This window comes from Oryx dammah, unplaced genomic scaffold, assembly GCF_014754425.2.
Source record: "Oryx dammah isolate SB20612 unplaced genomic scaffold, SCBI_Odam_1.1 HiC_scaffold_10, whole genome shotgun sequence".
NCBI classification, from domain to species: domain Eukaryota; kingdom Metazoa; phylum Chordata; class Mammalia; order Artiodactyla; family Bovidae; genus Oryx; species Oryx dammah.
Window position 1 is genome coordinate 21,423,911 of NW_024070194.1, and position 25,994 is coordinate 21,449,904.

Sequence of the window (25,994 nt, forward strand, 5' to 3'; positions counted from 1 at the left end):
AGAATACTGGAGTGGGTTGCCATGCTCTTCTTCAGGGGATCTTCCTGACCCAGGGATTGAATCCAGGTCTCCCACATTGCAGGCAGATTCTTCACTGTTTGAGCTACCCAGGAGCCACCCGCTAACAGCCCCTTAATCAGAAACACCTCCCCCATGTCATAACTGTGCTGCACCTAGACCACTGTCTGCTGTGGGAAGGGATTAACTGTCTCTATCATGCTGACGCAGGGACAGGTCATGGTAGGCAGAGAGGTGAGTGCTGGTTCTACCAGACATTAAAATATATTCCAGAGCTATACTGTCGAGATAGGAATACACAGATCGATAGAATAGGCAATTCCCAAAATAATGGAAAATTAGTACTCTATAAACATGGTGCTTCCAGTCAGTGGGTGAAGATGAGTTATTTAAAAGATGGTATTGGGACAATTTGGATAGCCATTAAAAAACAGAATAAGCTAGAGCTTCGCCACACTTCTTTATTTTTAAATTGGAGTATAATTGCTTTACAAGGTTGTGTTAGTTTCTGCTGTACAACAACCAACAACATCAGCTATATGTATACTCATATCCCCTCCCCACTAAGCCTCCCTCCTCCCCCACCCAACTCCTCTAGGTCATCAGAGAGCTCTGAGCTGAGCGCCCTGTGCTACACAGCGGCTTCCCACTAGCTATTTTATACATGGTAGTGTACGCATGTCAGTACTACTCTCTTAATCCACCTCGCCCTCCTTTTCCCCTGCTGTGTCCACAGGTCCATTCCCCACGCTTGTGTCTCTACTTCCGCCCCGCAAGCAGTCTCGCCTGCACCACTGTTCTAGACTGCATGTATATGCATTAATATATGATATTTTTCTCTTTCTGACTTGCTTCACTCTGTGTGACAGACTCTAGGTTCATCCACATCATGACATACTACTTAGTTTTGTTCCTTTTTATGGTTGAGTAATATTCTGTTGTGTATATGTACTATATCTTCTTTATCCATTCATCTGTCAATGGACATCAAGGTTTCTTTCATGTCCTGGCTCCTGTAAACAGTGCTGCAATGAACATTGGGGTACATGTGCCTTTTTGAATTATGATTTTCTCAGTTTTCCTCACTTCCTAAAATTACAAATAGAATAAAGATTTAACTCTAATGAAGCTATAAATGCTCTAGAAGAAAATATGGGTGAATTACATTTATAATCTTAGAGTGGGGAAAAAAAACACCTGAAATCCTAAAGCCCTAAGGGAAAAAAACTAACTGGATGATATAAAAATGTAAAATTTTCATATGGCAAAAAATCGCATTGTAAACAAAATAAAAATAACAAAAGGAAAACATATTTGCAAATTTTATAACAAAAGACTAATATCCTCCCTTTCTAAATAATTCTTACAAAAAATAAAAGACCACAACCCAGTAGAGAAAATGGCAAAGGATATGAATAGTTTTTTTTTTTTTAAGAATTACATGTGACCAGTAAACACATGATATGCATAAATATAGGCTCCCATTCCCAAATGAAGAGGGCAAAGAGAGACACCATTTTTCACTTATCAGATTGCGGAAGATGAAAGAGGTTGCTGATACCAAGCGCTGACAAGCGTGTAGTGAAATGGGAACTGCCAGGCGCCACTGGCCGCTGAGGAAACTAGTGCAGCAGCATCTATGGAGAGGCTGCTGACCAGCACTGTGAGAAGCAGCCTCCTGATGCTGCCGACAAAAGCTGCTGCTGAGCCAGTACTCCCTCTGGGGGAAGGAGCAAGCTTGTGTTTTAACCTAACCTCAGAAGTCATAGACCCTCAATTCCACTGCCCTATCCATTGTGCCGGGGGACCCAGGGCGTGATACTTGGAGGTGAGGCTCATCTGGGGACAGCTGGGAGGCTGGCAGTTTCTAATGTCAAAGGGGAAATTTTGGTGTCAAACACATTAAAAACACTATTTTATTATGCACTTTGTAGATGAGGAAACCAGTACCCCAGGACACTTGTTTGGTGTCACAGAACTGGAACCAGTCCCATTTGGCTAAACTCTTTCTAGTCCACCCTCCTTCATGGTCACCCCCAAACCACTCCTGATATATAATAAGATATAATCTAATCTCCTCTGATCTCATAATTTAGACTGCATGACTTCCTCGCTCCTAGAATAAAAGTGCCACACATCGCGGCAGTGTCCAAGGCTCTGAGTGCTGGGCCCTCCCCTCCTCCCAACCTCCCCCTTGCTCTTTCCAAGCCTCTTCCCGCCTCAGGGCCTATGCACTAGCTGTTTTCCTCTACCTGCAAGACTGTGCCCCCAGGTCTTCACCCAGGGGTCAACTTCCACCATCCCAGGGGCAGGGCCCATGTGGGCTTTCTCACACTGAGGGGCTTCCTTGGCTACTCAGCCCAGAGCCCACCTCATCTCCCCTGTGTGCCCTCCACCCCTCACCCCCTCATCTCTGCTCTTCCTTCACCCCATCACCACCGCATCCCATGTCTCCAGGATCCCACCAGAAGCCAAACTTCGCACTCCGTTGTTATTTCTCTTTGGTCTCGTGATGGGGAACTGTCAGCCTGATGACAATGAATCTTTGAGGAGCCCGGGACACTTGTGGAGAGTCTGTCTTTCAGTATTTCTTGTCTGGTTGTCTCTTCATGATCAGATTCAGGTTAAGCATTTTGCGCGGGAGGACTTGACATGGGGAGAAGTCAACACAGGTGATGCTATGTTCTCACTGCATCCCTTCAGGCGGTGAGCACATCGTTTCAGGTGGGCTCCACTTCAGGGTCTGCTGATTTGATCACTTAGTTGGGGAGTGTCTGTCACCCTTGCCTTGGGGCAGGTACATGTGTCTTTTATAAGTGATTTGCAGGGAAAAGCATTTTTGAATGCACTGAGATGCTTGAATAGTATCTATTCTGGTCACGATAAAATCCTGTTATTCCTAATCACGAACTACTGGTTCCCATGGTCAGGTCCCTGCTCCTGGAGCATGCTCATTTCATATGGGAATCTGCCTGGAGTGGTTTGCTGCTTAAGAAGCTCCACAGAGCAAATGCCGCCATTTACAAAGGCACCCACTGTATGCAGAGCCTGGAGGGGATATGAAGACAGTACAGCACCCTTAAGCAGACAAGAGTAGCCTTTCTCTGTTGTGGTCTCTCACCAGACTGGGGCTGGAAGAAGAGACACATCACTGGGAGAATTAGTGGTCAAGAAACTAGGTCATGCCATTCCTTGTTGGGACCCATGCTGTGGCCACTTTAAGGAGATGAGCAAAGACACTGAAAACAACCTACACATACACAAGGTTACTCAAGGAGTAGGCAGCTCCTGCAGGAATTAAAGAGCCAGGAGGTTTCTGCAGGCTTCAGCACACAGGAAAACTCCGCTAATTCACAGTGCTGCTAAACAGCCAGGCTTCTCCAGGGCCCCCAGCCACTTCCTGTGGGTCGAATGGGGCTGGAGCTGTTTTATCTCAGGGATGGTAAATGAGTTCACATTTCATGCCTAGAGAAAATCACTGCTCTGCCCTTCTGGGCGGCACTAGCTCTCTTATTTGTCAGAGAAGAGGTGGGTTATCTGGGTTCAATTCCGCCTTTGAACACCAGCTGGATCTGGGTTTATATTTCAAGCCCAGATGTCCACCATTGCTGTGAAATTGTGACTCAGGCCAGGAGAAGTCAAAGGTCTCCAGAAATGTTGGGGGAAGAGATGGGAAATCCTGGGCTTGAATTATGTCATTTGCAGAGTGAGGAAGGGCAGTTCCCGTGTTGGAAACAGCCACATTTCCCTGTATGAATTCAAGAATCATGGCCACTAGTTAATTCTAAAAATCGTTATCTGTGTGTGGACAGATAAGGCAGTGAAGTTTCCAAACTGTCTCCTACCACAGAGGAGGGGATGTAAAGATCTCATCGAGAGAAGAGGGAAGAGAACCGGTTTGAAAACACATTTGGTTTTAGGGATGAAAGGTGCTAATGAGTAACATGTTTAGAGCCTCTTTTAAAAATAAGTGTGGGGCTTATATCGACAGTGAAATCTTTAGCGTGTGCAGAAGGAAGTGTGTGCGCTGTTAATTCAATGTGTTGTCATCTTTTTATTTTTCTAATGGGTGAATACTGAGCCCTGAACCTGTGATATTGTATTTCTAACTCGTACCTGTAGAGGGAGCCTTGTTTACCTCGGATTGTTCACAATGCAAAGCTTTCAGTGGAAGAAAGAAAAAGGCTTTTTACAGAAAAAAAAAAAGTTGGAGGGTTAAAGGCAGTCTGTTTCAAAATTGCAAACAATCCCGCTGGCTGTCTCGTTTTCTTTTCTTCGCTGGTTTCCCTGTGAATGAATTGTAGCGTAAAGCCAGTAGAAATTGCCCTTCCTCTTTGGATGCGACCAGAGGAATCAGGAAATGGGATCGTTTCTGGTGGGTTTTTTTTTTTTTTTTTTTTGCTATTTCCTCACAGAATTCTACGAGGGCAGCTCTCCAACCCCGTTAAAACACAGAGTTTTTCTGAAGGCTGACCTGTTGGAGGGTGTGGATTTGGGGAGGGGGAGTCTGCCCCTGACCCGTCTTCTCCGTAGGCATCTAATCCTGCTTTGTGGGGGGGTCTAATTCTGCTCTTGGGATACGAGCGCGCTACGTTCCAGGCTGAGTCTGAGGCTGCTCAGAGGTCCGGGGTCCCACACCCCCGCGACGACCGGTGCGGTCTTCTCCTGCACCCAAGGTGGACCGTCTGCGCGCGGCACCGCATCTCTGATCCGCGCGGGTCTTCCGCCTACTGCGATGCTGTGTCTGGACCGCGCGCTCCCGGGTCTGGGATGGAGCAGCATTCTTGATGTTATCCTGTTACTTTACGACTGTATCCTGCGCGTCTTCAGGAGCCCGCGCAGTGTGGTTTAGGGGAGCACAATGACCGGCGGGAGGGGGAGCGGGGACGGACCCGGGAGCAGGCTGGCGGCGGGCGCTGGAGATGGTGGAAACGTTTGGGTCGCACAGGTGAGCGCACCCGGACTCCGAGGCGCCCGCCAGTAGGGAAGGGGAGCAGGGGAGGGTGGAAACTAAGTGGTGGGAAAGAGACAAAGGAAGAGTGAAGAAGCGAGACGGTGCGGAATAGAGGAGGGGGATGGGAGGGGGCAGCAACGCCGAGGAGCCCGAGCTTGAACTTGATAGAGAAAAGGTGGGGGCCCAGAGGCTGGGGGGCGGGCAGCACAGAGCCAACCACGTGCCTGTCTTTCCCAGACCCGGGGCTCGCTCTGAACGCCGGGGGGCCCAGGCCTCTGGCCCAGCAGCCCCGCCCAGCGAGGACCCGCGTCCCCTGGGAACCCCGGGACACGTAGGGGTCGAGGGCTGCCGAAGGCCCAGGGTGCTGAGAGTTCCTAAAGGTGCCTGAGTCACTTTCTTTGGGTCAAGTCTCTCTTCTGGCCTGAACGCGGATAGCCGACCGCGCGCCCCCCGCCAACCTTCACCCCGGACTCGAAGACTGGGTCCTCCGGGAGCAAGGGGCGGGCACAGACCCCAGCGCCTTCTTTCCCGGGCTCCGTCCCCCGCAAGAATCTTCCTCCTAGCGCTTCCCCCTTAAGGGCGCTCACCCCCGGGAGCGCTCGGCGGCGCGTCCAGCGCGCCCTCATCCCTCCCCCTACCTGGCCCAGCACCCTCTCCTTCCTTCTCCCCACTCCCCCTCCCTCCTTTCTCCTCTCTCCCCCTCCCCCCGCCCGGGCCCACTCCTCCCGCCTGCCCGCCCGCCCCTCCACCTCCTTGGGCTGCTCCTCCTACTCCCCCAGCGTAAGCCCTCCGTGCGTTCCCCTCCCCCCGGCCCCCGCCCCGTGCCGGGTCCCGCCCCCCTCCCCCGCCTCCCCGTGCCCGGTGCCCCCCTCCCCCTTCCTCCCTCCCGGCCGCGGCGCCGCCGCCGCCGCCGCCGCTCGCCTGGGCCCTCCCCCCGGCCACCCCCGCCCCCGGGCCGGGCAGTGACGCGCCGCGGCGGTGCCAGCCCCTCTCCCCGGGCGGCCGCGGCGGCAGCAGCAGCAGCTGGAGCTGGAGGGCTGTCACCGCCGCCCGCCCCGCTCACTCGCCGAGCCCGACCGCCCGTCTCCGCCTCGCCTCCCGCCCAGGTACGGAGTCCGACCCGGATCCCCGCGATCGGGCCGTTTCCGGGCCCCCGGGCCGCCGCCCCCCCTTCTCCCGCCGCTGCCGCCGGCCGTTGAGCTGCGGTTAGGGGGGCGGGAGACTGGGGGGGTTCCGGGGAGGGGGACGCGGGGGAGCTTCCTGCGCCGCGGCTGAGGAGGGGGGCGCGCGGAAGCGGCTGCGCCCTGGGCGGAGTGGGCTGGGGCACGGGGCGGGGGGCGGGTAAGTGGGACCGAGTGGGGTGGGGGCGGTGAAGCCTGCACTCCGGGGGCCGCGGGGCTCTCTAGAGGGGCGCCCGGCCCCGAGTGCGGGGGGCTGCCGGGCGCACCCCACTCCCGCGCCGTGCGCGCCGCCGGTCCTGGGGGGCGGTGATTGTGTGCGCCGCGCCGCGGTATTGTGCCGCGGCCGCACGGTTTGCGGCGGGCTCGGCACCGCGTCCCGGGTAGGCAGGCATTCGCAGGCGGCGGGGTGGGGGCCGGGCTAGAGTGGCCGCCGCCGAGGCCGTAGCGAGAAGGGAAGTAGACTGTTTGGAGATGTGAGGACGGGAAGCGTTGAGTGGCAGGGAGGGGCTCCCTGCCTCGGCGCGGGGAGTTGAGACGGGGTTTGCAGAGTTGAGCCCACTTCAGCAGACCCCCGCCCCTCCCTGGACCAGACCTGGGGCCCCTGTCAAGTGAAGGATCGGAGCAGAAGCTTGGGGTTTCTGTGGCCCCTGTCTTAGGGGCATTCCTTACGGACCGGGGCGCATGGGTCGGGGGCAGCTGGCCAGAGCCTGGGCGCGCGCTCGGGTTAAGTTGGATTTACACCTCCGTCCGCCGCTCTCGCTTCTCCGAGGCTGGACTCTTTTTCGGGCGGCGGGGGTTGGGGGAGTGCACTTCACGTTTTTATTCCAGCCGCTCGGGTTCAGAAGTGACCCCCCCGCCCCCCCGCCTCTACGCCCACCTGGAGCCGCGTTTGCCCGAGTCCAGTCGCCCCTAGCGGGCCGCGCTTCCTGGGGGAAGTTCTCATTAAGCCTCGCTAATTAGCATTATTCCTGGAGAAAGGTTAAGGTTAGACCGTCCTTTTCCTTATCGGGAGGCCCACCCCCTTCCTCCCCATTCCCTTCTTCCTCCCTCCTCCCCAAGAGCACAAAAGCACAAAAAGAAAGTGTGAAGAGGCGCAGATCAATGGAGAAGCCACAAACCCATTAATTCAAATGGAACCTTTTTCCCCCCTCTAAAACATTGATTTTTCTTTCTGTCTGCTCTGAGGGGAGATTAATAACCTCCTGATTTCACCTGAAATGGTGTTTGGACTCTGTGATTTCCTCCTCTTTCTGAGAAGGATTGTGGCTTGAAATAGATTCTCCCTTGAGATAAAGCCCTACTTATCCCAGAATGAGCTGGAAACCCCAGCCTGGGCCCCTGTCCTACAAGGTTGGGGGTGTGGGGAGAGGGTTGTGGGGCTCTCATAATTGCTCCAGAGAGAGTCATGACCAGGGGCCCCTTCCTGCCTGCCCCTTGCTTCTGGGCTTAGGGTTGTTCTGAGGGAAGGACCCATAAAGGGCCCAAGCCCCAGTGATGGTTTAGCCTGGAGGTAGTGAATTACCCCTACATTGGAAACCCATTACAGCCTGAATGCTTAGGTGAATACTATCAAGCTTAATTTAATCCCATCTCAAGGTGGGCTTCTTTTAGAGAGTGGGGGTTGGAGACAGCACCACCCCCCTCCCGCATCCACTGCACCACGGCTGGGTGCCAACACCCCATTCAGCACAGTCCTGAGGAACAGCAGGAAACCAAGCACCCGGGGCCTTCCTCCCAGCTGGAAAGGCTGATTTGGGAGAACTTATGTGGCCTGAGTCACCATGGGGCCATGTGGAGCCGCACTGGCCCTGAGTTGCTCAAGAACTTTTATTTTTTTGTCTTGTCTGGGTCCTTTTCTTGGAAGGAAACTCCTGCAGGGGATTAGTGCAGAGTGGTTTCTCTCGAGCCCACTTTTCTGCTGGAAGAACCTTGTCTGCTGAAGCTCATCTCTCCAGCCTCCCTTTTAAAGAGACCCCTGTTAATGGCAGGGTCTGGGGTATCAATGAGGCCCTCGTGGTGAGGAGTGCTGGGAAAACAGCCAGTTGCCTTTGCTTGGGAAACAAAAGCCCGTTCTACACTCAATACACTAGTAGGAAGGTGCTGAAAATGCTCACCCCAGCATCCAGGCACCCATGACAGCCGAGACAACAGAGCATCCCTGTGTCGATGCAGACGTCTCTGACAGACCCTGTGCATGTGTGTGCGTGTGTGTGTGAGAGAGAGAACCTAAAATGTGGTAGGTGATTGGCTATGTCAGCTCTCCCCACTTCATGTTTCCCAGAAGAGCTTGTATGGCTAGGAAGTAGAGGAGGTATGCTGGCAGGAAGGAGTGGAATTGAGTGGAGTGTCCCAAGGAGCTTGGCATCTGCACCTGGTGGCCAGGTGAGCTTGGGACGAGGGCATGAGCTGCAGCCTTGGGACTCCCTAGCACCCAGGAGCTGTGGCTCAGACCACCCTAAGATGTCATTTGTGCTGTTCCTTCCCAACCAGGATTTTGAACCCTTGTTGCTTTGGATCCTGCGGCAGGGGGGGTGGGGTGGGGGTGTTCGTCTTCCATTAATAAGCCATCTGATGAGCTGAAGTGGTTAAGTTGGGGTCAAATGCGGTTCAGTACCTCCTTGGCATGCTCAGAAGGCTGTGTGTGTAATGCTCGCTGACATGGAGACAGGCAGGGGAATTACCTCGTGCTGAAGAATTTCCAGGGCCTGGGAGGGGCCTGCAGGTGTTCCAGAAGGAGGTGCTCGCTTTGTCCACTCTGGTGTCCACCGGTTTGGTGTAGAGCCAGTGCCAGGGCAGCTGCCTTGAGCCTGGTGGTCTTCCTGGCGGGAGCTTCAGCCTCTCATCAAACCCACCCCAAGGGGCTGGACAGAGAAGGGGTCTGTTTCCTGCCTGGCCTATTCCTGCCTCCCACCCCTCCTTTGAAACACACACCCAAGGCTCCTGATCAGGGCCTACTGCTCACAACGGCACTAAATTTGCAGCAAATCCTTCTCCCTTTCTCTCTCAAAGCAAGCAGTAGAGATAGAGTTACAGCTCTGAGGAGAGGCCTGGAAAATGTTGTGTGAGGCACACCCCAGGATCCCTGTCCTGGAGGATGCAAATGGCTCAACTTCAGAGGCACCAGGAACCCAGTTCCCGAGAAATTGACCCCAGTTGTAAAATAATCAGGTTACTGATAGCACCTGCCCCTGGTTACACGCCATGGATACAGGCGCGTTTCCACCATTTCCCCTCTGGTCTCCCATTTTCTCCTCCTCCTGGGCTGGGCAGCGGTTGGTGCTAGTTTGCCTGCAGAGGAGGAAGGGCCTCAGAACCTGGGTGGAGAGAAACTGAACCTGCCCGTGAATTCTGGACTGCAGATAAGAGCAGGGAGGGTCTGGTCGGCTCCTCTCCTCCTGCCCAGAGTCAGGGCTTCCAGACTGGGGTGTGTCCCAGGAGCAGCCTTGGGTGCTGTCTTCCTGCCGCCCCCCAACCCCAGCTCTTGAGTTTCCTTTCCAGAAGGGCAGTTGACCCAATCGCCCTGTGACCCCGCAAGTGGCTCAGGTCCTTTGGCGCCAAATAAATGATGACCTTTTGTCAACAGGTGGGCAAGGCTGCAGCCTGCAGGGTGTATGAAGCCAGAGCCAGGAGTCACGTGGGGTCTAGGAAGAGGGGCCCCAGAAGTAATGGATTGTACACACTCCTTTATTTTTTAATGAAAGTTTCAATGAAGTTTGTTTACAGAAAGAGAAATTAGTAGACCAGGTTTCCTTGAGATTCCAGAGTGCCCGACTTGTGACCTCTGGGCCTGCTCTCCGTAACCCTCACCATCACCTCCCGCAGGTCCTTCTGGCCCAGGTATGTCCCACTCTGCTCATCGCTGACAGGCTCTGAATTGTGTGCTGGTAATTGCCTGTGTCACTGGCCTGCTCCTGGAGCCTGGGCCTGGTGTGAGCCAGTGAGGTGACAGTCTGCAGGGGGCTCTGCCGTAGCAGATGGATGGCAAAGGGGGCTTGGGCAGCCTTCTCTCGGCAGGTCCGCCCGGAAGTGAGGATGTAGGAGTTGATTTTGATTAGAACTTATAGTTTGGTGTTTTTTTTTTAAGTTAGGCATCATAAATTTGATTTCTTGCTTAAAAATTTACTGTATCAGGGACTTCCCTGGTGGCCCAGTGGCTAAGACACTGCGTTCCCAGTGCAGGGGGCCAGGGTTTGATTCCTGGTGGAGGAACTACATCCCACATGGCACAGCTAAAGATCCAGCACACCACAACTAAGACCAAATTAAAAATAAATAAATTTTTAAAAATTTCTGTATCAGTGGTGTCAAAAGCTTAAATAGAACCATCACCCACAGAACAGGGATTCATGTGGCAAAACACTGGGGGCTGTGGGCACACTCACTGGGGAAAGCTTGATAGTCAGTGAATAAGTGGAGAGGGGGTTCCCCAGCCCCCTTCTCCTTCAGTGCTTACACGTCGGTCAAAAGTTGTCTCTGTCCTTCCCAGAATAACAGAGCCCTGGAGGGAAGGAGTCCTGCTATAGTCTCAGCGCTCCTAACACAGCACCAGCACATAGTAGGTGGTCCATCAGTGCGCATCTATTCATTGATAGGAGTGGTCCAGGTGTGGGTGTAAATATAGCTTCACCTCCCATGAGTTTCCTTTGGGTCTCATCCTGAGACGCTTTGTTGTTAAGGCATCTGGTTCTTTCGACTGAAGGGAGGAAGTGTGGTGAGGCGGCCCCTCGGAATGGTGGACTGTGATGTGGGCACTGAGCAGACTGCTTGGGTTCAGATCTCACGAGCCCTGGGGCAGCTAAGGCAGGTCCAAGGCGGGGAGGGTGGGTACCAGATCTGGAGAGAGGCCTGACACGGGTGCCTGCTGTTCCTATTGGACAAGGAAAGCTCAGACAACCCTCGTCTCAGAGCCCCTCATGGATGGGCACTGGGTGCTCTTCCTTATTGGGTGATCGCAATTCAGTGTAAAATGTAGCCCACCTCTGCCCATTTTGGCCTGTCCAGGCAGGGAGATGTGGAGGAGGGCCATTTGGGCGAACAGTTAAGTGATCTGAGCCAGAGAAACCGGAGGCTCTGCTCTGCATGGGGGCGCCTGGCAGCTGCAGGCAGGGAATGCCGCACGGCAGCACGCTGCCACCCGCCTGCCAGCCAGGGTCCAGGTTTCATATGGTCTCCATTCAGGAACCGTGTGTAACAGGACCAAGCCCCTTCTTGTCAGACTGATGCTGCATCCTCGTTAAACCCCAGTGTCACACCAGGCAACTCAGCCAATTTGACTGGTCTCACTGGCTTTGTCCAGAGAACATAGAGCCCGCTCCCCACTCTTGGAAGGACTTAAGGCTGTCTCGGGGAGAGAGGGCAGAGAGCCACCGTGCTGGCCACTGCAGCTGAGTTCTCTGCTGCCCAACTGCCGGGCTGGTGGTACAGACAGGCAGGCCGTGTAGGGTGAGGTGGGATGGAGCCTGGGCTGGACTTGATGGGGAAGGGGGACGTTGGTTTGGAGTTTGGGTTCTGAGGTGCACCGTGGGCATTGCAGGTGAGGGGCTAGGAAGGGAGCTAGCGTCTGGGCCTTCGGGACTGTATGCTTCTGGCTCTGCTCATGACCTTGGGTGAGTGCCTTCACCCCTTGGAGCCTCAGCTTCCTCATCTGTAGAATGGGGCTGATAACTGCATGCACCCAGTGGGCCTGTGATGCCCTTGGCAACTGATAAACCATGGCTTCCATCGTTGTTTTAAACTGTGGCCGAGTGGGGCTAGAGTGAGGTTCAGCACTGCACCCAGCGGTTCTGAATTTTCCTTGTTCCTTGATGAAGAAAACCTGTGTGTTTGGTGGAACTCCTTTCTCTGAGTGGAAGATGCCCACCGGGATTATGTGCCCCTTAGGAGGAGACACCCCCGAATGGCTTTACTGCCCACGCAGCTCACCCAGCCCCTGGTCACAGTGGCCTCCTGACTGCCTGCTGGAACTCACCAGCGTGTGGCAGCATGTGTTCCAGCGTGTACTGGAACCCACCAGCTCCCCACATGGACCGCCTGTCACAACCTCCCTCACTTCTGCAAGCCTCTGCTCTGATTGTCTGACTGGCAAGGCCCTTCTTGGCCACTCTGGGAAACGCAGTCCTGCAGGTTCCTCGCCCCTCTTGTCCTGCTTTATTCTTTATTGTGTTGCCCTAACACTCCCGATATTATGAGTTTTTCTGCTGATGGTCCCTCTCCCCCACTGTCCCTCTCCACAGTGAGCACCAGGAAGGCTGTAACTTGTCCACAGGTAAATTTTCCAGCATCTAAATGCAGTAGACGTGGGTTTGATCCCTGAGTTGAGAAGATCCTTGGAGAAGGGAATGGCATGGACTGTATAGTCCATGGGGTCACAAAGAGTTGGACACAACTGAGCGAGTTTCACATAGATATTCATTAAATAACTTGTTGAATGGATGGAGAATTTTGAGTGGGTGGTGCTTCCAGATGTTTAATAGACTACTTGGTCCTTTAAGTCACAAGTGTTTCCACAAGAGCCAGGAGAAGGCCTTCCTGCTTCAGCCGGGACTTCAGGGTCCAGTGACCCTGGGACAGCCAGGAAGGAGCCAAAAGCCCACTCGAGGATGGCCCAGTTCCTGGCTCCCAGAACCCAGATGGCCTTACCCCTCTGAGGGTCCTCCCCACCTGCTCACCGCCCCTCACCCACCTGTCCCTGCCCAGTTAGCGCAGGGACAGTCTTGTTGCCCTTTTTGCAGAGAGAACTCTTTGAACGTGTGTGTGTCCCTCCAGGTGTGAGAATGCAGTCTGAGTGAGCGGGCTTTCAACCCAGGGACAGCTGTGGAGGCACATTCTTGTGTATGAGGAGCAGGGAGCCTGTGGGAGGGAGGCAGGGCGGCTGTGTGTGTCGGGGGTGGGCCCCTAGGGCACACGTGGCCCCTGAGCCCTGAGGCTCTGTGTGAGCAGCATGGGGACCCCTGAGCTGGGCAGAGCTGTCGTCCTCCTGATTCAGCCACAGACGATACCCACTCCTCTGTGCTGCCCAGAAGCTGTAAATTCCAGGAAACTCCCTGCCAGCCGGGCTGGTGGGGGAGGGCGTGGAGGAGCACCCACTGGTTCTCTAGCACTTGCAGAGCAGATGTGTCTGCCTCGGACAGCAGCCGAAGAAAGTTTGAACCGGAGTGTGTTTGCTTGCTGTAAAAGAGACCTCTGTGAGGGGCCCCTGGAGGGAGGCTTTGGGGGGGATGGTGCTCTGCCAGAGGTCCTTACTGGGGGCCCACAGAGGCCATTGTATCTTGCCGGGTGGGGGAGGGGAGGGGGGCAAAGCCAGAGCTCCAGGGTGTGGGAGCTGCTGGGTCATCTTCCTTGTGTTTTACAGCCAGCTCCCAAACACAGTTGCTAGCTGCTGCTCCTGAAAGAGGCTGGGCCTGAAGGAGGTGGGGTCCCTTCCCACTGGAGGGCTGGGTGGAAGGGGCCCCGCCCCGGGGGTTCCCGGATGCCTGGCCCAGGGCTCGCTGAAGCCAGCAAGGGGAGAGGAGGCAGGCGTGGTCCTCGCCTGCAGGCCCTCCGGCTGTTTGGAAGGCCCTGGCGGCCCCCCAGGCCCTTGAGCCGAACCCCCTTTGCGGTCTGATCCAAACCCTCGCCTGCCCCACCCCCTTCCTTCGCTATACTTCTGGGGCTGGCCTTTTCAGCTCTGGAAGCCGCCCAAGAGCATATCTTTGAAGCACAGCAAAGGTTAGGAAGGAGGAAGACAGAAATGTCCTCTGGGCTGGGGGAGTGGGAGAAAGGAATTCCATGCATGCTCCACGGGAGTTGGGCGGCCGGCGTGGTGGGGGCCGTCAGCCTGGCCTCGGCAGTGCCCGACGTGTCCTGCTGCCCACGTCTGCCCGCCTGGCCCTATGTGGAGTGAACCCTCCTCCCAAGGCTGTTGGCAGGGAGTGGGGAGCAGTGGCCCTTGTTTACGGCGCCTGCTTCAACCTTGGCTCACAGGGGTAAGAGCCAGGCCCTGCCACCCGCTCCTACAGGATGCGAGACCTCGTAATTGTCTTCAATTAGAGCCAGCACCGGCCCTCAGCCCCGGCTTCCGACAGGAACCAGAGCCCCAGCCACTTCCATGGGTGGGAGGCCAGGGGGAGAAACCGTCCCCACCTCAAGGTTTGGGGGTGCCCTATGGCCTATGGGGGCACTCTCAAACACCCTCGGGCCCTTGGGTTCACCCTGTATGCTGCCGAGGGGCTGCAGAGAGCCCGTCCCTGTTCAACGCCCACCTTCTTTGTCCCTGATCAGGATGAAACTTCTGTGAGCAGTGAAGATTTTGATATGAACGACTCCACATGGATGTCAGCTGACCCACACCTGGCCTCCAGCCTGAGTCCCAGCCAGGACGAGAGGATGCGGAGCCCACAAAACCTCCACAGCCAAGAGGATGGTGAGTGTTCCTTCGTGGCCAGCAGGGGAAGGGTTGTGTCCATGCCAGGAGCCTAGGACTCTGGGCTGGAGCCTCCAGGGGTGGCCGAGGCTCAGGCTGACAGCGGCCCCCAGCGTTCTCAGTATCTCCACGGGCCCCGCTGCCCCAGCCCTTAGTTCCAGGAAGAGCAGTTGTTCCTCTCAAAGGTGAATGGCTCAGAGCTCTTTCGGGGATTGGCAGCCTAACCACATCCTGCCAGTTTGTCTGCTCTGATGCTCACATGCTGGTGGGATGTGGATTTCAAAGTTATCCATGATTCAGGTCTGGGAAGGTTAACGGTGTGCCTGCCTGACCCAGAACAGTCCAGCCTCCCAATCATGAAAACAGGAGTTGGGCTTTGTGGCCCGGATGTGAGGCTCTGAGGCAGGGTCCCTGCTTGTCCCTGGTGAGCGAGCAGACACTGTGCTTGTCTGTCGTGTGCCCCCCGGCCCCTCAGGATAGGAGGCGGGCCAGCTGAGGAGCTGTCCAGATCTGCCCTGGCCCCCCCATCCCCCACCCCCCGCCCCCCGCCCCCGCCTCCAAGGCAAGCCCGGCAGCCTCCTCCAGCCTCCCTTGGAACAGAAGCATCTTCTTGGGGTGGGAGAGTTTGGGTCAGGGTCAGACCCCAGAGGTCTACTCTGGCACTCTTGCGTTGAGCCCCCCAAACTGGGCCTACCTCAGTTAGACTTGGTTGTGGGTGTGCAGTGGCACCTGTGGACAGAATGTCCTGGGCTGGGCTCTGATTTTCCGGGCGGACACGAGGTGGGTGGGGGAAGAGCTGGAGAGAACGGGGGTGTAGAGCTGCAATTAGGAGAGGTCGAAGGTCGGGGCCTGGAATGTGGGAGGGAAGGTGCAGGGTTAAAAAGGGGTGTAATGTTAACTCTGCGAAATAGGTTAGCCTTACAGAGTAAATACGGAGTAGGAGCCTTGCAGTTTGGGTCAAAGTTCGTCTCCATGGTGGAACCCGCGTGCCTGCCTCCCTACAGCCTTCCGAGGCCTGAAATCTGGCTTTGTCTGGGAGGAGGCCCAGCACAGAGACAGCCGGGGTGGCCCATCCACAGGCTGGGGAGCCCCGGGTGTGGTTCTGTGAGGAATGGGGTGCGAGACTGCTGGGAAAGAAAAGGCTTTTGTCCCTTGACGCCTCAGGAGGTCAGCATGACCCCCTCGTGCTGCCTCCCGGACCAGCACTGCCTTCCAGCATTCCCACGGGTGGGAGCCGGGTGGGGGCACCACGTGCTGGCGTGGGGGAGCCCTGGGGTGAGATGTGCCCAGCAGCTGGCCTCCCGCCTCATCTGAGCTGATTGAGGGCCACACCCAAGGGCCACACCAGCAAAGCTCAGCCCAAGGCTGTGGACAATACCTTCCCAAGAAGGATCCGGAGCATTTATTTATAACCACCCCCCCCCAGAAGTAGGACTGAATAGGGGCCGTGGTCCCCAGCTCATCCTCAACAATTCTTATGCTGTTATTGCTTACAGCCACCTTCTGGGGGCTCATGTCTGGCAGAGACACTTTCCAGGGAGATCTGGTGATCTGGGGCCTCCAGTATCAGGTCTGGGGCAGGGGGGAAGGGTCACGGGGCTTCCTCAGCTACAGGGCTAATGGGATCAGTGCATCCCCGCAGCTGGTCCCGGAGGAGCCAGGTGGGAGAGCCAAGCCAGGTGTCTTCACACATGTCTTCCCCCTCCCCCATCCCCCACCCCCACCCTCCACCCCACCCAGCTGCCCAGCTCCCTCCTGGCTGTGGGTGCTGGGCCTAGGTCGGCTGACGGCACGAGGGTGTTCATCAGGGCGGGCAGCCAGAGCTGGAGACAGGGAGGATGGTGTTGACCATGATACCATCAATTTAATTATGCCATCACAGCCTGTGTCTGGAGGCTGTGGGTTGATGTGCTGGCCAGAGGCCGACCCATACCCAGTGCAGAGGGTCGCAGGCCCAGAGAGACCAGTTGACCTGGTCATCTCTACTGCCCTTCTGGTCCTAGTTCTGGTGGTGACCACCATGTCTGTCCAGACCGATGGGCTCCCAAGGGGTTTGGGCTGGGCACAGACCCGGCCTGGAGTCCTTGGTCAGCTCCCCCAGCCCCCTCTTTGAAGGTGCCTGCAGTGCAGACACGAACTGGGAACCCGCTCTCATCAGTGAAAGTTGGAAGGGTCCTCGGGGTGTTCTGTCCCCTGTTGTTAAGGAAGGACTGGGCAGGGGCAGGCCAGGCGGGGGCTCTGTCTGAATCCAGCCACAACTCTCATGGTCTCCGCGTCTCCAGTCCCTGCTCCTGTGCCTTGATCCAGAGGCTTCTCCAGCACACACCAACCCCCAGGGCGGCTTGGTGCTCAGCCTCTGGCTCTTGGCCCTCCATGTCTGAGGCCCCCATTGTGAGCTCTGTAAGGGGTGGACCACGTGGATCCTGCCCTCTGCTCTGTCCCTGGTGACTCTGGTTGCATGCCTGGCACATTATAGGGGCCTGCTGAATATCTGTTGCCCAAATGAGTAAAGGAACCAGCATTTATTGAGTCCCTCCCTCCCTACCCCCCGCCCCCGAGCACGCCAGCCAGAGGGGATAGAGGTCGGCTCCTTGTTGGGGCCAAGTTGGGTTCTTTGTTCCTGGGATTTCGGCCCTCCTCCCCAGCCTGAGCACCTGGGTCTTTTTCTTTTAGCCAGAAAATGTGGGGGCTCCCAGGGCTGTGTCAGGGAGCATCTCACCTCTGCTGGCCAGGAGTGCAGCCCAGAGCATTTCAAAAAACCAGGCAGTTTGCACAGGTTCACACCTGTTGGTGGATGTGTTGGGGCCCTTCTCTTCCACCACCTCCTCTACCTCTTCCTCTTTCAAATTTTAACCGAGGCAGATAGAGGCTGGGCCTTGGCAGGGCAGATCCTGTGGCCCGGGCCAGGAATAAATCAGGCCGGTTCTCACTCCCGGGAGCTTGTCTGCGGTTCACCAGGAGTGGGAGAGTGCTTGGTGGTGCTTTCATCCCCAAGCCTGCCACCACCCGCGAGGCCTCACATCAGAGAGCTCTTTTATGGACCCCATTCCCAGCTTTTTGACATCACAGCAGCGGTGCTTGGCTGGGAAGCCCCAAAGTGCTTCCTCATCAGGGCAGAGCTGCTGTGGCTGAGCACATGGCTCTCACCCCAGCTCAGGAGGCAACTGCTGATCAGTGAGAGAACTGGGGCCATCTGGCCAGAGTTGGGGGATGCCAAGGCTGCTCCCCTCCTCTTTCCTCTTTGGCAGGCATTAAGGCCATGTGTGAGGTTCCCCAGAAAAGAGGGGCATGGGAGTCTGGGGACTAGAGGAGGCTGCCCCCTGGAAAATCAGAGCACTGCCTTCTTGGGCTGAGTGATCCAGGCTGTTCCCACCACTGCCTCCAGTCCACGTATAGCCAGGTCCCCCCAGACCAGCACTAAGCACCAGCTGAGGGTTTGGACTTTCTTTGGAGTCCGAACAGAACCCTGGTCTCATCGTAGGTGCCTGGGAAAACACTCTGGCCCAGGGGCTGCACTTTAGGAAGTAGAGAGAAGGACAGTTGGAAAAAGCCAACTGTTGAGACCGTGTCCAGAGATGCTGTGGTCGGGCGTTACTTAGGACAGCACATCTGTGTGTAGTTACACCGCCTCAGTGGAATGATGTGTTTGATGGCCATCTCTTCCTCAGATCCTGAGTAAGCACTCTGAGAGCCAGTTCTCTGGTGCCCAGCACAAAGCAGGTGGAGGAGTGTCTGTTAAATGAGTAAGTGAACAGGGGCGCAGGCTGGGCAGGTGAGCCAGCGTCCTTGGACGTCAGAGGCGTGGCCAGGCCAGGGCCCTCTCCTTCTTCCATTTCCCCTTATGTGCTTCATCAGGCCTCTTGCTCTGCCCCTTCCTGAGCGGAAAATGTGAAGCCTGGCCCCCAGAAGGGATGCGGGGGGTGGGGAGCGGACATTACTCACCTCCCGGGCAGACAGGAAGTCAGCGCCAGGGCAGAACCCAGGGTCCTGCTGCTTTCTTCCTGCAGGGTCACGGTGGGGGGGGGGGTGGTGGTGCTGGGTAGGATCTGGGGGGCTGCTGGGGGCCTCTTGTTAGTGCCTGTCAGATGAGAGGCCCCCTCCAGTCTCAGGCCTCTGGGACCCACTGAACCTCAGCTTGCCTCCCCCTGGGGACATGGTGCCAAAACTTCCTGCCTGGATGCCTGGAGCCTCCCCTCCAGGGCCCATCAGGACTGAGGCACTGAGGGTCCTGGCTTAAGCCCTTGGTTCTTTCAGGACTCTCCACCGGGTCTGTCACGTGAATACTGAGCCCTGTGGCCCGGGAGGCTGATAACCCCTTCCTGGCTTTGTCCCTTCCAAGAGCCTGCGGGAGAGGGGCAGGCGCTCAGAACCGGGGACCCCTGCCAGGTTGTAAGCCGTCTGAGGGCAGGAGATGTGTCTCTGAAAAAACATGTCTTTTTACATCTGTTACATTCATTGTAGATAATAGAAAAAAAACAGAAGCAAAAAAAAGCAATCAAAATGATCAGTGTTTGGGGCATGTTTTCCTTTGTCTTTTCCGTGTATGTAATTGGTCTTGTTTTCTTTATTTAAAAAAAAAAAAAAGGAGGAGGGATCATATATGTTGGGGCCACCTTTTTTTCCTTCGAGTTGTCTCGCCTCTCCCCTGCACTGATACCGCATTTTCAAAGGTGGGCCAATTATCCCGGCAACTGGAAGCCCCATTGCTGAGCCCACTTTTTGCTCAACTCTGTGCTGATGGCAGTTGGCTGTGAGCTCAGAGCTGTGACTAGGCCTTTCCTACAGAGGGGGAGGTGACTTGGCCAGACCCCTTGTGACCACAAGGGTGTCTCTGACCCCAGAGCCTGAGTCTGGACCACTCATGGGGAAGGGTGTTCCAGCCCCTCTTTCTCGTTATCACAAACCGTGCAGCATGGAGTAGCCTCAGGGCCAAACGTCCTCTTCTGGGCTTTATCCCCAGCCCTCGACTCAGAGCAGGTGCCCAGTGAACAGCTGTTAAGAAGCCCGTGGCAGAGCTGGGGGACCAGCAGTGGCGCCTCGAAGAAGGCCACAGTGTGATGTTCAGGCAAGTGTATAGCAGCCTAGGAAGTTTGGGCAGTATGTCAGGAGGAGGCTGGGAGGAGAGGAAGATGCTAAATGCCAGGATAGGGGGTTTCTTGGGTCACGTGTCTCCAGAAGCTCCTGGTAACCCCAAGCTTCAGCCAGGAGAGAGGGCCCTAGCCGGTTGAGGGGCTGGCATTTGAGGGTTCCAGGATGAACAAGAGAGATGAGGCTGCCTCTTGGGCCTGGGGTCTCAACTGGACACGACTCCCTGCTGGTGGCCCCTGGCACCCTGCCAGGGCTCCCCTGAGCAGGTCCTGGTCTGCCCTGGTCCTGCAGTGCGGTCTGAAGCAAGTTGCTCACCTCTGATCCCTGGCTTCTGTCTGTATTGTGCCCTGGGTGACTGCAGCCATTAATCCTGGTGTGTCTCAGGAGCCCTTTGTGAGAGGCCCAAGGCTTCCTGCCTCCTACTCTTGCTGCCCTTGGATGGGGCCCTCCGTTACCCAGAAATGCAAACCGGACAGCAGGGGCAGTCACTGGGTGGGGCAGGTGTGTGACTTGCTTGCCCAGGGCTCCATATTTACGGCAATGCTGCCTCTCCTGTCCTTGCCTCTCTCCCCGTCATGGGCTCCTCCCTGGTGTCCACAGGGCAGGTCTGAGCGGGTAGTGTGCCCCAACCCCAGACAAGCTCCCATCTTGCTGTGTGGCCAGTCACTCCCCCTCACTCGATGGCTGGTGAGAACCGGACAATGTGTGGATGGGGAAGGCCGGGTTGGATGGGAATGGGATCATTTCTCTCAGGTGGCCAGGCTGGTGTAGGGGGTCCTGATGAAGAGCTGGAGGCGGGAGGCCGTGGTTAGCTGGCACTCGCAGGCTGAAGGGCTGGAGGTGGGTCAGGGGCCTCCTTTGAAAGACTGGGCGGTCCTCCTCACTTCCCCATTCTCTGGACCCTTCGCTGCCTCACCTGGTCCAATCCTGTCTCCTCATCCTTCCAGGTCTTTCTCAATCCCGACTGCCCACTGAGCCCTATGGTGTTCTGACCACAGCTCTCTTTACAAGCTCACTACCTGGGTGCTCACAGCTTGCTCTAGCATCTCCTGAATTCCCATCCCACTCCCCACCCACATGTGCCAGGAATTGTGGGGGCACCTTATGTCTCCCAGGACCCTGCAGATCTCCCAGACCCATCCCAAGCTCCCACGCTGGTGGCTGCAAGTTAGCACTGCTGTCCAAGGAGAAGGCACCTGGGCAACAGCTTACCCACTGGATGCTGGCCCCTCTGGGCACTCAGGCTGCTCAGGAGTGTTCCCAGCCAGGGGTGGGAGTTGCTTGTTTGAGGAAACAGGCAAGAGGCCGTCCTGCAAGTGGGGTCGGGGCCAGGCCAGGCAGGCTCAGAGGCAGTCACCCACATTTGCCCCTGAGCTTCATCCACTTCACATATTATCTGCCCGTGGTGCCCACCCCACTAGGGGCCCCAGGCTTCATGGCCTGCTGCAGCCTGCTGCCAGTGGCCCTGACAGTCGTGGTTGGGCATCCTCCCTGGTCACTGTTGACATGTAGGGAAGGCTGTGACCGCTTCGCTCCGGCCTCCCTGGGATGGCTTCCTGCAGTGGGCTTTTAAACTGAGCCTCCCCTCCCCCATGCCTGCTGGTCTTGGTCCTGACCCCGCCTGTCTCAGGTGAGGCTGGAAGCTATGTCTGGGCCTCATTCTCTGGCTACTGGTCACTTTTTCACTCCTTCTAGATTAGTAGCTCTTAGCTCCTATTCAAGGCTCCAAAAATCCACACCGGATGGAGAGATGGTGGCGGTGGCCTCCTGCCGTTTATCCTCCCCCACCAGGAGCGGAGAACTAGGACCCGAGCCCTTCTGGGGATTGGCTGTGGGCTGCCCCGCCAGTCCCAGGTCACAGGAAAGTGTCCATCATCATCTGGGCTGCAGGCGGCTCAGACAATGCTGAGCTGTTCTGGTCTCTGGCCGCCACGGGGTAAGGGAGGCTAGGAGACAGCACCAAGAGATCCCTTTATCCCTGGAGCAGGCCGGCCCCACACAGCCCCGGCCTTGTGCAGCCTGCCAGGGTCTTAGGCCCTCACAGGCCTCCAGATGCCTGGTGAGGGCAGGACATGCTCCAGGCCCATAGAGGTGAAGTTCACCTGCTAAGAAAGAGAAAAGGAGATCCCTTGCACACCCAGAAGATTCGCCTAGGCCTGCTCAGCCATTGGGGTGTCAGAGCCCTGCCTCCCTCCCCAGCCCAGGACCCATGGAGACCCAGCTGCCCGCTGACCCTCTATGGAGGCAGGCCGGCCGTACGGGAGAAGAGGCTGGGGAAGGGGTGTGCCCCAGAGGCATCACCATCCAAGCCTGTCCAAGGGTGACGTTCCCAGGAACCAGGAAGTAACCAGGGCCACGGGCGTCATCACTCTGACCTAAGGACTGGGATGCACCGAACCCAGACTGGCTTCTGGGGAGGCTGGCGGAAGGCCTGCACACAAGCATATAGGCTCCGGGGCCAGGGCCCTGCCCTGTGACTCCTTCACACACGGTTGTCCGAAGTCATTCTGTTTGCTCTGAACACATCATTTGTTGTGGGGTTGGGGCAGGGGAATGCAGGGGAGCTGCTCTCTCAGCTAGAGCTTAGCACACCGAATCAGCATTGAGCTCTCACTGCGCGTGCTTGTCCTTGAGGGTGGTGCCAGGGGAACTTGAGCCTGGGAAGACCTCGGCGGTCCGCACAGAGAGTGGGCCCCCGGGGTGCATTTGGCCAGTATTACTGTGGAGGGAGCTGCAAAGAGTGGGACAGTGGCGGGGGTGGAGGGCTGTCCTGTAGTACAGTTGGGCAAGCCAAGGCCAGAGAAGAAAGAGCACTGGGTTTGGGGGTGCTTCGGGGCCTCAGGCCACACTGGGGCCTGTCTGTGTCCTCCTGCTCACACTGTGTGATGGTGAGGACCTCCCCCTGGGGGCCTTTGGTTCCTTCCTACTGTCTGTTCTAGGGGAGGCGGGGTGCAAAGCAGGCACAGTGAGTCTGCCTGGCACCTGCCACATACTTGGTGCCCACTCGCACTGAAGGCAGCCCCCAACCCCGTCCCCACTGCCAGCCCTGCTTAGGCCACCTGCCCCAAGACCCCAGCTCTCGTCTGCAACTTGGGACCGAGACCCCAGGGTCCCTGCCCTGAGAGAAGTGACTTCAGGTTAGGGGGAACATCACAAAAATCTGGGTGTGCCCTAATGTGGAAGCCACAGACTGCTGTTGAAAAGGGCTCATGAAACTCAGGTGTACCATGTGTGTTGAATACACAGAGTTTCAAAGACTTTCTATGAAAAAGGATGTAAAATAGCTCAAGTTTAACATAGTATCACATGTTGAAAAGATAATATTTTGGCTATATTGGGTTAAATAAAATAGATTATTAAAATTTACTCTACCTGTTTTATTTTCTTTTTACATTTTTTAAATGAGGAAGCTAGAAAATTAACAATTCCTTATGTGGCTCACATTAAGTGTCTGTTGGACAGCGCCACTCTGGACTCTTGAGGGCCTCAGGTGTTGACACCAGCTTAAGGAATAAGTCAAAAAAGATTGATCAGGAAGGTGGATGCTGTGGAATAGAGGTGCTGGAGGTGGTTAGGGGGCAAGAATGGAGGCCAGATGGAGAGAAGGACTGGGCCAGGCCCTTGGAACCACAGGGATGGAGCAGGGTGGCATTCATGAGGGGCAGTAGGGGGCTGTGGGGCTCTGAAGGCCAAGCTGTGGGCTAGGTGCCCAGTGTATCCCCACCACCCAGGATGTGGGAGTCCTAGCGACACCACCTCACCCAGCTCCTCAGTGTCCCCCATTTGACCCCGGGGCCCTCCCCCTTCCTTCCGGGAGGAAGAGCAGGGTAGCCTGCCAGGAGCCTGGCGCTCCAGGGAACTATGCTTCGTGTAAACACAGCCCCGCCGCTGGCCTTTGTCAGAGCAGGCGGAGGCCAGGCCTGGTGGCGCACCCCAAATTCAGAGCAGAGTCGGTGCCCCCAGCCTGCAGCCCGAAGCCACGTGGGTGGGGGGGCAGGGACTGGCTCTTCCAGATCCAGCCCCAGCCCCCGCTGCCGCTGGCTGGCTCCAGCACTCTTGCTTCCCCACCTCCTCCCCAGCTCATCTCTGGTGTGTGTGAATTATTGATGCTCTCTTCTCTCCCCTGCCTGGAAGCTGGCAGAGAAGGGAGGCTCTGCCTGCCTCGCCACACCTCTGGCCATAGCAGGCCGCCAGCACCCGGAACCCATGGGGCCATATGGATGTACACCCTGGGACCATGGGCCAGCAGACCTTTGTGCCCTTGCCCAGCCCTCCTTGGGAGCCAGCGAGGGTCGCCCCTGGGAGAGGGTGCCACTGGCTGTGGCCCCAGGGCCCGGTGTGGCAATTGGCGGCTTGCACAGAGCCGGGCTTGTGCGGGCTGTGGGGCGCTGGCGCCCACATAAGGGCATTGTTTGCCGAGGTAAAAGGGGTTTTTGTCTCCTTCTGGAGACTGGACAGAAGGAGGAACAATTTCCCCCATTCATCACTAATTCCCCCATTTGAATAGCAGCACATTGCCCCACGTTACATAGATGGGCATGCAGTCCTTCCCTGCCCGGAGGCATTCCGGGCCCAGGTGGTGGGCCCTGTGTCCTGCCCAGAATGGGGAGCTGCCCTTCGCTGGAGCCCGGGAGGCCTGGTTTTGTGGGAATGCTCAGAAGGGGTGCATTCCCTCTGCTTCCCTGTGGTTCTGCACCGCACTTGTCCCTGTCACTGAAGTCACAGGTTGGGGGCTATCTTGTCCTGCTGGCATGACTTTTGGGCTCTGGCAGGCTGGCCGTGGGTGGAGTGCCCACCCTGGAGGGGCTTCCTGCACAGCCATGCAGGTCAGGACCAGGGGAGACAAGAAGGTCACTTCCAGCTCCGCGTCACATGCCTGGAGGCCTGCACCCCGGAAGGCCCGACTCCAGCACTCCAGGTGCCCATGGGGCCAGCTGGGTTCTTTCACAGGGTCATAAAGTGTCGGAGCCCAAGAGGGCGTCAGCGGCAACTCCCTAGACTGCAGATAAGAGGAGCCAGGGAGGCGGGCTGTGCCCAAGGTCAGGAGGCAGCAAGGCCCTGCACCTGTTCCCCCGGCACCGCTCCTTCAGGCATGGGTTTGGGTCCATGACCATGTCTCCCTTAAATCACATTGTCTTTGGAGAGGGCGGGGGGCGAGACAAGAGTTGTGAGTGGATCGCAACCCCGATTGCCCTGGCCTGCAATGCTAATGTTTCTCCCTGTTCCTTCTTTCCCCAGACAGTGACAGGCAGGTCTCTGGGCCGGGGCTGTGCTAGGGTGCTGGCGGTGGGCCTTGCCGCTGGCCCCTCCTGGGGGTAGGGAGGGCCACGATGAGGAGAGAGCCCCGGGGCGGGGGGGCCGGGGGGAGGCTCCATTCCCTTGGGCCCTCCCAGGGGTAGAACCGTGGATTACTCAGAGTCCAGACCAGGCCCACATGATGCGCCCTGCCTCCAGCCAGCTTTCACAGTTAAGGAAATCACTGGGTCCTGTAACGAGAAGTCTAGGGCTTTCTTTGGCTTTAGGCATGGATGGATTTTGGGGGGATTGGTCTGTCCTGGCCTGTCAGCCCTGCTGGGGCTCCCTGCTGAGTGAGCTCTGCGACCCCTGGGCTGATGGGAGAGTATTTCTTCGTTTCTGCAGATGCCCCTGGACTGACTTCTGTGGGCCCATCGCAGATTGCTATGATGGACTGTGCTTACCGGCTGGGCTCGGGGCATAGGCTCACCCTTGGGAGACGTGGGGTGCCCTCACCAGAGGGAGAGGGCTGTGGTTTCTGGAGAGACAGGAGCCACCTGGGGCAGCTGACAAGGGGGGCTGGGCACAGACCGCAGACAGAACATGTGAGAAGGTGATAAACACTCTGGAAAACTGGGTAAAGGAGTCAGTGTGTCAGAGTGGGGGCAGGGAGGTCGTACTGAGAAGGTGACCTTTCAGCAAAGCCCTGGAGTGGGAGGGAACACGGAGTGTCCCAAGAAGAGGGGACAGTAAGTGCCAAGGCCAGGGCACAGCTGGATGGGGCAACATCTGGGGATGGGGTGGGGGTGGGGCACTGCCAGGAGGGCCCAGCAGGAGGCCTTGGGAAGGTTTGGCTTCAGTTTGGGGGTTTGAACTCAGTCCAAGGGCTGCAGCTGGATCATAGCCACTGTCGGGGTTGGCAGGGGGGCATTGACAGATAACACTTCACCCCCAGCAGCTCCTGTGCCCTGCTGGCTTTAGAGGGCTTCTGCACGTGCCCCCTGACCTTCTCAGCTTTGTTCTTGGAGGCTTCTTCCATGGGCTTTTTCCTCCAGAAACCCTACCCTGCCTCCCTCTTGCACAGCGCCCACTCTAGACTCCCCTCCCTGGGGGGAGC

General features: G+C 56.9%; 1 protein-coding gene across 2 annotated transcripts in view; it reads left to right on the forward strand.

Moving 5' to 3' along the window:
• The window catches only part of NOL4L (nucleolar protein 4 like), a 131,866-nt gene that overhangs the window by 89,553 nt on the left and 16,319 nt on the right, over window positions 1-25,994 (forward strand). The window contains exons 1-2 of one of the 2 annotated variants that reach the window (XM_040247556.1): window positions 5,993-6,078; window positions 14,413-14,554. In XM_040247556.1, the coding sequence (XP_040103490.1) occupies window positions 14,446-14,554 (109 nt within the window). In that variant the 5' untranslated portion in view covers window positions 5,993-6,078; window positions 14,413-14,445. Of the gene's footprint in view, window positions 1-5,992; window positions 6,079-14,412; window positions 14,555-25,994 lie in introns of those variants that run through there. The other variant, XM_040247555.1, reaches the window with a different exon arrangement.